Below are 12,831 nucleotides of genomic sequence, written 5' to 3'. Positions count from 1 at the left end.
CTACGGGATCTTTACTTGGCCTCTTATCCCCCTCCATATCCGGGGGTTCTGGCTACAGGGCCCACCAGCACACACCCTCGTACCTAGGAGACGACATCTTCTTCTCTTCTCATGTCTCACCTGCACCTTTTGGATTCTTCACAGATGTGTTTGATTGCCACACTCGCGTGAAGAGAACTGAGGGTGGAGCAAATGCTGGCTCCGGAGACCCCTCTCGGAATGTGCGTGAGATGCCCGACAGCTTTCCGCGACGCGTTAAGTCATGTGTCCAGAAGGCGCTTCCCTGGGCTCCCCATCAGAGGTAACCGTCTCCAGCTGTGCTGGTAATTTCCCACCAACTTCGTGAATGGGGTTTTCAAGAAAGGTAACAACACCTATATCAGGATCCCCTCATTAATGGTTCTCTTAAAGGTACAGCAGGGTATTGGGGATCTGGCACAAGTCAGTGCGGGGCCATTTTGTGGGGCAAGGACCCATGGACCTTTCTTTTCCCCCTGACCCCACCCTCACGACCCTAAAATCCATCAACAATATTCCTGTACCGAATGCGGTGGAATGGCTATGGTGAGTGGGGCATGTAACAGTTTGCCTGATGGTGGCGGCAGCCGGTGGACCCCCCTCTTGCTGCTCCCGGGCACGCAATCACTCAGCTTGCGGGGGCACCCAGCCCCCTTGGGGACTCCACCATACACCCTTAAGGTAAAGACAGGGGCCTTTGCCAGGGTGACCAGATTTAAAAAGTAAAAAACAGGGACAGGGCAACTAACATACAAGTAGGACTGACTCTTGAAAGTGGCTGTCAAGGCACTATACTTCAGCAGAGGTTGGAGGAGAAGGGGGTTTAAGCGTTACGGTTCAAATAAACACATTATAATTAATTTATCACAAACTAACGCTATTTTAAGTTGTAAAATGCAGCATTTCTCCTGTGAGATTGCGCATTCCTGCCGGACGGCTATGAAGACCCACTACAAAAAACCGGGATCACTGCAGTTTCCAATGGGAACATAATCTTGAGAAAGGGGGAGAAAGCAGCAAAAACCGGGACAGTCCCGGCAAAACTGGGACGTCTTGTCACCCTAGTTTGCCACAACACGCACATAGAAGGGGGATCCCGGGGGGAACGCAAAGCATTTCCCCTGGGGTATTTTTGGGCGCTGCACACAGGCCAAGAAGATTGCCAGCGCGCAGCACGCCCCCAGGGGTATTTAAGGGGGCAGGGAAGGTTCGGGAGCAGGCGACGGTTAGGACGAGTGTTTGTCCCGGCAAAACCGGGACGTCTGGTCACCCTAGTTTGCCAGAGCATGCACATAGAAAGGTATGTGCGGATCCTCGTGCAGCCTTTCTGCCCATGTGTTGCTTTACCCGCATTACAGCGTGCTCTGAGGTGCCAGATTTCTGGGGTGCCCTTCATCCGAGCTGTGTAAGAATCGGTTACATGATCTCAACAAACCTAATAGGTGGCAGGGCTGAGCCCTGGCAAACTCCCCCTCATTTAAGCACTGGGTGGAGAGAACAAAAAAGAGAGTTGTGACCCCACCACCCACATGCTCTGGTCCCAACTAGCCCTAACCTTGACAGACTCTGTGCCCCTGTGCCAATCCCCTGGGGTGTTACGCCTCTGCAAGTGGCATGTGTAAAGTGTAGTCTACAAGGCCTCACAGACACCCACCGTCAGATGTGACTCCTGCTGCTTGCTCGTCTCCTGGGGGTTCACTTCATCCTGGGTAGGCGATGCTCCTGGCACAGGGGGCTCGGCGCCAAGCATGGGCACGTCCTCTTCAGTGCCAGCCACCTAGAAGCACAGAGAGATCAAGAGTTGCAGTGAATCACGAGTGGGTGTGTCGGTACCCCAGTATCCGCACACCCCCCCAATCCCCTGCGGTAGCACCCCCACCTCACCTTCGCTAGCTCTTGGGGTTCCAGCGCCGGGTCCACGCTCTGCTCGATCTCGGATTGGATGGAGGTGACCGACGAGTCCATGTCGTGCAGGTGCAGCTCCTCGCTCATGTCCTTCAGCTTGAGCTGGAGCCTGCGATTGGCCGCCCGAGACTCCTCGAGTTCCTGCTGAGCCTCCTGCAGCTGAAGGGAGACCAACAGGCCAGAGGGGGGCAGTGTCAGCACCAACATAGCATAGGGGCAGAGCATGGCGTCAGCACCAACATATCATAGGGACAGAGCATGGCGTCAGCACCAACGTAGCACAGGGGCAGAGCATGGCGTCAGCACCAACATAGCACAGGGGGCAGAGCATGGCGTCAGCACCAACATAGCATAGGGACAGAGCATGGCATCAGCACCAACATAGCATAGGGGCAGAGGGGCAGAGCATGGTGTCAGCACCAACATAGCATAGGGGCAGAGGGGCAGAGCATGGTGTCAGCACCAACATAGCATAGGGGCAGAGGGGCAGAGCATGGTGTCAGCACCAACATAGCATAGGGGCAGAGCATGGCGTCAGCACCAACATAGCATAGGGGCAGAGCATGGTGTCAGCACCAACATAGCATAGGGGCAGAGCATGGCGTCAGAACCAACAGAGACCAGGGGCAGAGCATGGTGTCAGCACCAACATAGCATAGGGGCAGAGCATGGCGTCAGCACCAACATAGCATAGGGGCAGAGCATGGCGTCAGCACCAACATAGCATAGGGGCAGAGGGGCAGAGCATGGTGTGAGCACCAACATAGCATAGGGGCAGAGGGGCAGAGCATGGTGTCAGCACCAACATAGCAGAGGGGCAGAGCATGGTGTCAGCACCAACATAGCATAGGGGCAGAGCATGGCGTCAGCACCAACATAGCATAGGGGCAGAGCATGGCCACAGCACCAACAGAGACCAGGGGCAGAGCATGGTGTCAGCACCAACATAGCATAGGGGCAGAGCATGGCGTCAGCACCAACATAGCATAGGGGCAGAGCATGGCGTCAGCACCAACATAGCACAGGGGCAGAGCATGGCGTCAGCACCAACATAGCATAGGGGCAGAGCATGGTGTCAGCACCAACATAGCATAGGGGCAGAGGGGCAGAGCATGGTGTCAGAACCAACATAGCATAGGGGCAGGGCATGGCGTCAGCACCAACATAGCATAGGGGCAGAGCATGGCGTCAGCACCAACATAGCACAGAGGCAGAGCATGGCGTCAGCACCAACATAGCATAGGGACAGAGCATGGCGTTAGCACCAACATAGCATAGGGGCAGAGCATGGCGTCAGCACCAACAGAGCCCAGGGGCAGAGCATGGTGTCAGCACCAACATAGCATAGGGACAGAGCATGGTGTCAGCACCAACATAGCATAGGGGCAGAGGGGCAGAGCATGGTGTCAGCACCAACATAGCATAGGGGCAGAGGGGCAGAGCATGGTGTCAGCACCAACATAGCATAGGGGCAGAGCATGGCGTCAGCACCAACATAGCATAGGGGCAGAGCATGGTGTCAGCACCAACATAGCATAGGGGCAGAGCATGGCGTCAGCACCAACAGAGACCAGGGGCAGAGCATGGTGTCAGCACCAACATAGCATAGGGGCAGAGCATGGCGTCAGCACCAACATAGCATAGGGGCAGAGCATGGCGTCAGCACCAACATAGCATAGGGGCAGAGGGGCAGAGCATGGTGTGAGCACCAACATAGCATAGGGGCAGAGGGGCAGAGCATGGTGTCAGCACCAACATAGCAGAGGGGCAGAGCATGGTGTCAGCACCAACATAGCATAGGGGCAGAGCATGGCGTCAGCACCAACATAGCATAGGGGCAGAGCATGGCCACAGCACCAACAGAGACCAGGGGCAGAGCATGGTGTCAGCACCAACATAGCATAGGGGCAGAGCATGGCGTCAGCACCAACATAGCATAGGGGCAGAGCATGGCGTCAGCACCAACATAGCACAGGGGCAGAGCATGGCGTCAGCACCAACATAGCATAGGGGCAGAGCATGGTGTCAGCACCAACATAGCATAGGGGCAGAGGGGCAGAGCATGGTGTGAGCACCAACATAGCATAGGGGCAGAGGGGCAGAGCATGGTGTCAGCACCAACATAGCAGAGGGGCAGAGCATGGTGTCAGCACCAACATAGCATAGGGGCAGAGCATGGCGTCAGCACCAACATAGCATAGGGGCAGAGCATGGTGTCAGAACCAACATAGCATAGGGGCAGAGCATGGCGTCAGCACCAACATAGCATAGGGGCAGAGCATGGCGTCAGCACCAACATAGCACAGAGGCAGAGCATGGCGTCAGCACCAACATAGCATAGGGACAGAGCATGGCGTTAGCACCAACAGAGCATAGGGGCAGAGCATGGCGTCAGCACCAACAGAGCCCAGGGGCAGAGCATGGTGGCAGCACCAACATAGCATAGGGACAGAGCATGGTGTCAGCACCAACATAGCATAGGGGCAGAGGGGCAGAGCATGGTGTCAGCACCAACATAGCATAGGGGCAGAGCATGGCGTCAGCACCAACATAGCATAGGGGCAGAGCATGGCGTCAGCACCAACATAGCATAGGGGCAGAGGGGCAGAGCATGGTGTCAGCACCAACATAGCATAGGGGCAGAGCATGGCGTCAGCAACAACATAGCATATGGGCAGAGCATGGCGTCAGCACCAACATGGCACAGGGGCAGAGCATGGCGGCAGCACCAACATAGCATAGGGGCAGAGCATGGTGTCAGCACCAACATAGCCTAGGGGCAGAGGGGCAGAGCATGGTGTCAACATGGCGAGGATAAATGATTGGTTGCAGAGAAGTGTAAGCTCAGCATGACAGAGAGGGGCTCTGGTGACATCATAAACCACGAGACGTACATTCAAGCGCTTAAGTATGTTATGTTAGTGGGTTTATAATTCACAAGGACTCCGCCCCCCCTCCCCTCCCCTCCATTTATGTTATCTTGCACCTCTTTGTTGACATTTCTAGAGCTTATACATATATTTTGGTGTCTTCAATCGGGAAGTTATGGGGGGCGTGGCCTGATGTCCACGGAGTGAGGACGCGAGTTCCCTGAGCTCCGTCTGGGCCGCAGCAGTCCGATCCTTTTCAAGGTGATTCAGCCCACAGACACCGCATCCGAGGAGATCCACCGGCGGCCGAAGCGGGAGACCTTGTCTTCCACCCAACCCCGACGAAAATCGGGGCCTGAGAAGCTTCTACCGCGACCCGGCGCTGGCTCCCCCTTCTTCCCGGGCGAGGCACACAAGATGGCGGCCGCCTCACGTTGATAACCCAGCGGCTCGCACTGGATCCGGGAGCCAGCGACTCGCTGACTCGAGCAGTCCCTCCCTGCAGTCGAGTGCACCCCGGCTCGGGCCACTCGAGGGCACCGTCAGGACCCGGTGCAGCAGCCAAGAAGGGCCAGGAGGAAGATCGCTACGCGGCCGATAGACACGGGGGAGAGGGTGGCGACGGCATCAAAGAGGCAAGATGGCTGCCGCGAGGAACAAAGCCAAGCACGCTACTCTGGACCCCTTTGTAACATCCAAGCCTGCTGCTCAATCCACACCGAAGACCTCACCAGCACAAGATGCCCCTGGGGATGAGACCAGACATAATCAAGTGCTTGAGGCGATCGCGGCCCTGAGGACATTCATCGATACGAAAATCGGGGAGGTTAAGACGGACATACAACTTATCAGGCAAGATGCCCGCAACTTAACGGAGCGCGTCACCATAGTCGAATCCTCCCAGAAGGACATCTCAGATGAGACGACGTCTCTACAGAAAGAGGTAGCGGACCTCAAACGGAAAGTGCACTTCTTGGAGGCGAGATCCGAAGAAGCAGAGGGTCGGGCCAGACGGAACAATATCAGGATCCTGGGCGTACCGGAGGGGTCGGAGACCATGGACCCGACGGCTTATGTGGAGTCCCTGATACAGCAGGAAGTAGGGGTGTCGAAACTCTCGCAGGGATTCGCCATTGAAAGAGCTCATAGATCCCTCCAGAAGCGCCCCCCGCCTGGATCCTACCCCCGCCCCATCATCGCCAAGGTCCTCAATTTCCGCGACCGAGAGGTGATCCTGAAATTCTCGAGGGAAGGAGGTATAATCGAGCGGGGTGACTCAAAGATTACCATCTACCCCGACTATACCCAATCGGTGCAGAGAGCAAGGAATTCCTTTGTCCCCATCAAGGCCCAGCTGAGGACACTGAACATAAAATACATGCTGCTCTATCCATCACGACTAAAAGTAATCCACAATGGGCGGGCAATATTCTTGGAATCACCAGAAGCGGCCACTATGTGGATGGAACACAATAACCTTGCTGAGGCTCCCAAAGAAACCACGCTAGAGGAACGCACTTAGCACGCCCAAAAAGCTGACCGCATACTAACGCGGCTGGAGCACCCATTTCTTTGGTATTATACTCCAAACCGAACCGAGGCTATACCAATACTGAAGAAAAACTACCACATCAGAACGCTAAATGACTGCGGGCTCACTCGACCTCCCGCCCATGGACACAGACCACGGACCCACCGTTGACCAGTGCAGACCTCTTTCCTGCACACAACCACTCGCGCCAGAGACCTGGACTAGGTCGGACGGCGCGAGGGCCCCCGAGCACTCCACCCCGGTGGCTGTAGCTGGGTGCATTAGTTTTAGTTACTTGTTCCAAGTTGTTATTGTTATGACTGTCCCAACCCGGATGAATAAAGATTTCCTGGGCCTAGGCGGGCCTACCCACCCCACACAAATGGCTCATCACCCACCCTACAATACGGCTCATGCAACACTGGGAGAAGGGGTGGCACTCCCCTCATCGAGGAACCCACTTATGCAATGGCAGCAAGACTCAAGCTAATTACATGGAACGTTAGAGGGATGGGAACATACATAAGAAGAAACCGGATTTTTTCTTATCTAAAGAGGAAAAAAATATCATTGGCCCTCCTGCAAGAAACACATCTCACCTTGGAGGCCACAGACAAAATCCTGAAATACTGGGGAGGCCAGGGTAGCGGCGCATCCTTCTCAAAGTACGCAAGAGGAGTCTATACATGGGTGAGCCCGGACACACCATTTCAACAAATGGGAACGGAGCTGGATAAAGAGGGCAGGTATGCAATAGTGTGGGGCATGCTTGAGAACACTCCCCTGTGTATAGTAAACTCGTATTTTCCCCAGCACAATATACCCTCACACATCAAGGACCTATGCGCAAAATTGCTGCACTACCGAGAGTATACGTTCATATGGGGGGGGGACTTCAACTCTATTATGAACCCGGAACTGGACAGATCGACAGCTCCACGCATGCCCCATAGCGCCTCTCCTGGGGCCCTCCCCAGGATGGTGGCAGACCTACACCTGACGGACATTTGGAGAGACCTCCACCCCTCGGATAGATCATATTCATTCTACTCGGCTCCCCATAGCCTCCACACGAGACTGGACTACTTCTTCATCGCCAACGAACTAACCCCGCAAGTTGAATTGGCAGAATACATGGGCAGAACAATATCTGATCACTCCCCCTTGCTGTTGCAGCTCTCCCTCAAGGGCCCCCGCCCCCCCATCCCGACGTGGCGCATGCCATCAGATGCCTTGACCGACCCAGCATTCAAGGAAACCCTAAGAGAAAAGCTGGAAGAATATTTAGCGATAAATAAGGGTTCGGTCGAGAAGTGGAGCACGCTTTGGGAGGCGCTGAAAGTAGTGACAAGGGGGGAGATAATCGCCGAGGCGGGCGGGATCAGGCGACAACTGAGGAGAGAACTGGAGGTCGTGGAGGAGAGAATAAAGCGACTTGAAAGTGGCGCCCCACCAACCACCGAAAGGGAGGCTGAACTGAAACTGATCAGAGAGGATTGCAGGGAGGCATGGGAAAGACTCTCGAAGTTTGACTTCTCTGTGCGCACCTCGAAGGCCCACAGGGAAGCTGACAAACCGGGCAGAATACTCGCATGGCTATGCAGGAAAGAGCACCCGAGACAGGCCCTCAAGGAGATCAAAGATACGAACGAAAAGACCTGCAGAACACGACAAGAGATTAATGATACCTTCACGGAATTCTATAACGACCTATACACTCATGAGACGAAGGTCCCCATAGCAGATATAAAGGATACGCTGGCTGAGGTGGGACTGCCTAGGCTGAGCCAGGAACAACAGGACAAACTTGGGGAGCCTATTACGGTGGAGGACATCACAGATGCAATCAGATCCCTCTCCACAGGCAAGGCTCCTGGCACAGATGGACTCATCCCAGAATTCTACAAGGCCTACGAGGAGATCACCTCTCCTATACTACACGCAGTATATACGGAGGCATACGAGTCGGGCACTCTCCCTAACACTATGAGAGAAACCCTCATCGTCCCGATGCTCAAGCCAGGCAAACCAGCCGATAGATGTGACTCATATCGCCCACTGGCGCTCCTAAACTACGACGGCAAAATATTGACGACCATATTGGCCAAAAGGCTCTCGAGGGTGATCGGTTCCCTGGTACATGAGGACCAGAATGGCTTCGTTCCGGGGCGTAACACCTCCGCCAATCTCAGGAGGCTCCAACATATCATTTCACAGACGTCCGAAAGCGAGGAAGATCTAGCAGTACTCTCACTGGATGCCATAAAAGCCTTTGACTCTATTTACTGGGAGTGGCTGATCGAAACCCTGAGGGAGTTCGGACTTGGCGAACACTTCATCCGCTGGATAGAGGTCCTGTACAGCGACCCATTGGCAAGAGTTAAAACGGGTGTCATGATATCGAGGGCCTGGCCCATCCAGAGGGGTACCAGACAGGGATGCCCACTGTCTCCAATGCTGTACATTCTAGGCCTGGAGCCGGTGGCAATATACTTCAGGAAGCAGTTCTTTGACGCTGGCATCAGCATTGGAGGATCAGACAACATCATCTCGTTATATGCCGACGACGTCCTCCTATACCTGCGCGACCCCTTGGAGAATGCCCCGATTGTATTGGATGTTCTGGACAACTTTGCAAGATACTCGGGGATAAGATTTAGCAGGCAGAAGTCTTGCGCGTTCCCACTAGCAAGACTGAAAAATAAACCTGAGGAGGAGCTTCCTGAGATCGGGATCCGTTGGCAGGTGGACACTTTTCGATACCTAGGCCTCAACATCACACATTCACCAATATCCACCCACAAAGCCAACACGGAGGCCGCAATGGGCGGAGTGCGGAGATCCATACAGTTCTGGTCAAAGCTCCCGCTCTCCATGATGGGGAGGGCGGCGATAGCTAAAATGATAATCCTCCCCAGGTTCCTCTACTATTTCACCAACGTGGTGTATTACATTCCCCCACCCTTTTTCAGGACACTCGACTCTCTGATCAGGGACTTCCTCTGGGGACGAGCCCGGCACCGACTCACACTGAATACCCTCACACTCCCTTACGCAGAGGGCGGCATTCAGCTCCCCGACTTCCAGAGATACTTTCTGGCGGCTCAGTCGACACACCTGGCAAAATGGCTCTCAGATGAACCTTCAGCTGAGCTAGAACTTCTATCCCACTCCTCTTCACCGCTGTATCCCAAGGAGCTACTCTGGAACCCCCGACTTGGACCCCCCAACCCACCCACTATACTAGAGGTTGGAAGGCGGGTATGGAACAAGGTGAGATCCATGGCGGGCCTGCAACGCTCTTATACACCCGACACCCCCATGATGACGGATGTCTGCAAAACCTCCACCGACCTGGCAACTATGAGGAGATGGGAGAACCATGGTCTCTACACATGGGGGGACATGTTTCATGATGGCCTCTTCAGGGACTTCGAGTCGCTTCGAGAAGGAGATGGACTACCACTGGGCCATTTCCTCTGGTACCAAAAAGTGAGACATGTGGCCAGAAAGAACTGGGTCGCATGGCCTGAGGAACCAGAAACTCACCCCCTCCTGAGAGAAATGTATGACGTTGGTGACGGATGGAGACCGACGTCCAGGTTGTACACTCAACTGAACGATCGACCCAACCCAAAGAGCGCCCGGCTGAAGGTAAAATGGGAGGCAGACCTCCGGACTGAAATCACAGAGGCCGAATGGGCGAGAGCCCTGATATATCCAAAGGAGGTATCCAGAAACGCCAGGTTTAGACTGATCCAACTGAACGTACTCTACAGAACGTATATGACCCCTCACCGGATATCCACGTTCAACAACAAAGCGGACTCAAGGTGCCCCTGGTGCTCCTCAGACCTGGCGGACATGATTCACATGTTTTGGACCTGTTCCAAATCTCAGAAACTCTGGCAGGCCGCTGAACGGACCTGCAGGAATGCTGGCCTAGAAACTTACGAGTGGACACCCAAGGAGTGCCTACTGGGCACCTATCCGAGACTTGGTAAAATCAAACACTTGACGAAGCTTATGGATATGGCCTGCCTTCTAGTTAAGAGAACAATTGCCATGGCCTGGAAGGCCCCAGCGGGCCCCAGGTATGACCCCTGGATCAGGGAAATGGAAAGATGGACTACGGCTGAGACTGTAGCCTGGGAGGAGGGAAACAAATGTGGCGGCGACGATGTGAGCAATGTGCTGGAGGCCTGGAAAGCCCTCCTTAGAGACATGGTCTTTGCAACGAGCTACAAACCTCCTTGAACCCACCCCCCTTGCATCCTAGAAAGCAACAGACACTACAGATTAGCCCACCACACCCAAGGGCTCCACCCAGCAACTGTACTGAGGGAGCAAAGCCGATACCCGCCTCCGGACCCACTCCCCGAACCTGGCGACATTGATTAAGAAACCACACCGAGAGTTGGGACAGTCACTGTTACTGTTATTGTTATTTCTTTTCTCTTCTTTTCCCTTTCTTCCTTAGTTTGTTTGTTCTTTATTAATAGTTTTGTCGTTGGTTATAAGCTGATCACCATATCACATTTACGCCAGTTATTGCATTTTGAATGTAACTGCTTTCAGAATCTTATCCTTGTACAAGTTTACTCACAAATGCCAATAAAGACATTTAAAAATAAATTCAATCGGGAAGTTATCATTGACCAATAGTTAGTGAGTAGGATTGTGAGGTTCACAGTCAGCCTTCAAGGAACAGGAGGATGGATGTGACCTCAGCAATCCCAGGTCAGGGCCATATCACTGATCCTATCTGGCAAAAGAGAGGGCGCTGGCTCCGAAAGATGCTTTGCCCACCCTTCCTGGGTATGCCAAGTGGGAGGAAAGATCTATGCGACAAGACAACGAACAAGCCTATACACTTTCACATGGTAAAAAAGCAACGCAAAATGCCATGTCCTGTCTTATCAAAATCCCTAAAACACACCCAAAGCCACCAGCAAATGCAGACTCCTTGAACTTAAAGTAGACATGCGTTGCAAACTGGTTTATCCGGGTTCTTCCAGTGAGCGCGTGCCAGGAGAGTCTTGAATATGGTAAGTGCTTTATTTCCAGTGTACAAGATCACTCCAAGTATAGGACAATATATCAGTGGCATCCAGCGCCCCCCGCCGGCTCCTTCCAAATGCCAGTCAGCGGAACACTCACAGCCAGGCACACAGAACCATGCCACCCTGTAATGCGTGTGCGAAAAGGACCTAAAATATGGCGCCAGTGCGCGGCCATTTTGGACATTCACTTCCAAACCGCAATGAAAGTCTACGTTTCTGTGAGCTCATTTAGAAGGCAGACATGTTTAGTTTAGTCATTTGTATTGCGCACCAGACCCGAGGGTATGAGGGGGCATGAGCAGCATGGTTATTCAAAGCTTGGTTACAGGTTGCTTATACATTGCATTACATAATTACAGTGTGACAGCGAGGAACATGTGTACAGTTGACAGGAGGGAAAAAATGCAGTACAAATATTTTATAGATTTACATAGATTTATAAATTTACATATAAACATACATTGCAGGGTTGCAGCAGTGTGATGTTGGATGTTAGAGGTGTTAATGGTTCGTGTTCTTTATCCAGTGGATATAGTTGCGTCTAAAGTGTGAGTAAGATTGGGGCGTTCCAGTGTTGGGGTGCTTTAGGCTGGAAGCTGTTGCCGCCCATTTTAGTGCGTTTGAACCTGGGGACTATGAGCATGTTAGCGTTGGAAGTTCTGGTGGTTCTGTTGGGGGTATGTTTGCTTATTCTGTCTACCAGGTAGCGTGGGGCCGCGTTGTTCAGGCATTTGTGGGTAAGCGATGCTACTTTAAGCAGGATTTTGTCTGATGTGCTGAGCCAGTTATGGGATTTCCTAATGTTGGAAATGTGTTGCCTTCTGGGTATGTTGAGCGCCGTTCTAAGAGTGTTGTTCTGTAGCGTCTGAATTTTGTTGGTGATTTGCTTGCTGGCTCCTACGTAGAGGGCATTACAGTAGTCCAGCTTGGACAATACCAGGGCTCTGGCTAGTGTAATGCAACTCTGGGTGGATAAGAAGGGTCTGGCTGCTCTTATAAGCTTACATGTGTAGGCCGTGGAGGATGCCATCGAGCTAACCTGTTTGTGGAAGGTTAGGGAGGAGTCGAGATATATTCCTAAAGTTTTCACTTCTTTGGAAACCTTGATTAGGTTCCCGTCTATGATGAAGTTGGTGTAGTTGTGGTCAAGTTTAGTTAAATTGGATGTGGAACCAAGGATGATGAGTTCAGTTTTGTCATCATTCAGGCATAGACTGTGCGAAGCCATCCATGCCTGAATGATGAGGTACACCTTGTTCACCAAGGCCAAATCCTGGTTGTAATCTCCCGTCAACGGGATGAGGATCTGTGTATCATCAGCGTAGTTGGTGTAGGTGATACCCAGGCCATCTAGATCGTCAAACAGGGGCTTCGTGAACACGTTGTACAGAGTGGGGTAGACGCAGGAGCCCTGTGGGACTCCGCACGTGATGGGGATGGGCTC

The 12,831-nt window shown here is 53.2% G+C and overlaps 1 protein-coding gene across 3 annotated transcripts in view; it reads right to left on the bottom strand.

Moving 5' to 3' along the window:
• The window catches only part of BICDL2 (BICD family like cargo adaptor 2), a 268,403-nt gene that overhangs the window by 52,872 nt on the left and 202,700 nt on the right, over positions 1-12,831 (bottom strand). For all 3 annotated transcript variants that reach the window (XM_069651703.1, XM_069651704.1, XM_069651705.1), the window contains 2 exons: positions 1,903-2,082; positions 1,673-1,795 (listed from right to left, as the gene is read on the bottom strand). In XM_069651703.1, coding sequence (XP_069507804.1) covers positions 1,673-1,795; positions 1,903-2,082 — 303 coding nt within the window. The remainder of the gene's footprint in view (positions 1-1,672; positions 1,796-1,902; positions 2,083-12,831) is intronic.

The sequence above is a fragment of the Ambystoma mexicanum genome, chromosome 3p, assembly GCF_040938575.1.
Source record: "Ambystoma mexicanum isolate Mex_15411 chromosome 3p, UKY_AmexF1_1, whole genome shotgun sequence".
Classification (NCBI taxonomy): Eukaryota; Metazoa; Chordata; class Amphibia; order Caudata; family Ambystomatidae; genus Ambystoma; species Ambystoma mexicanum.
This window is presented reverse-complemented; position numbering and strand designations above follow the sequence as displayed.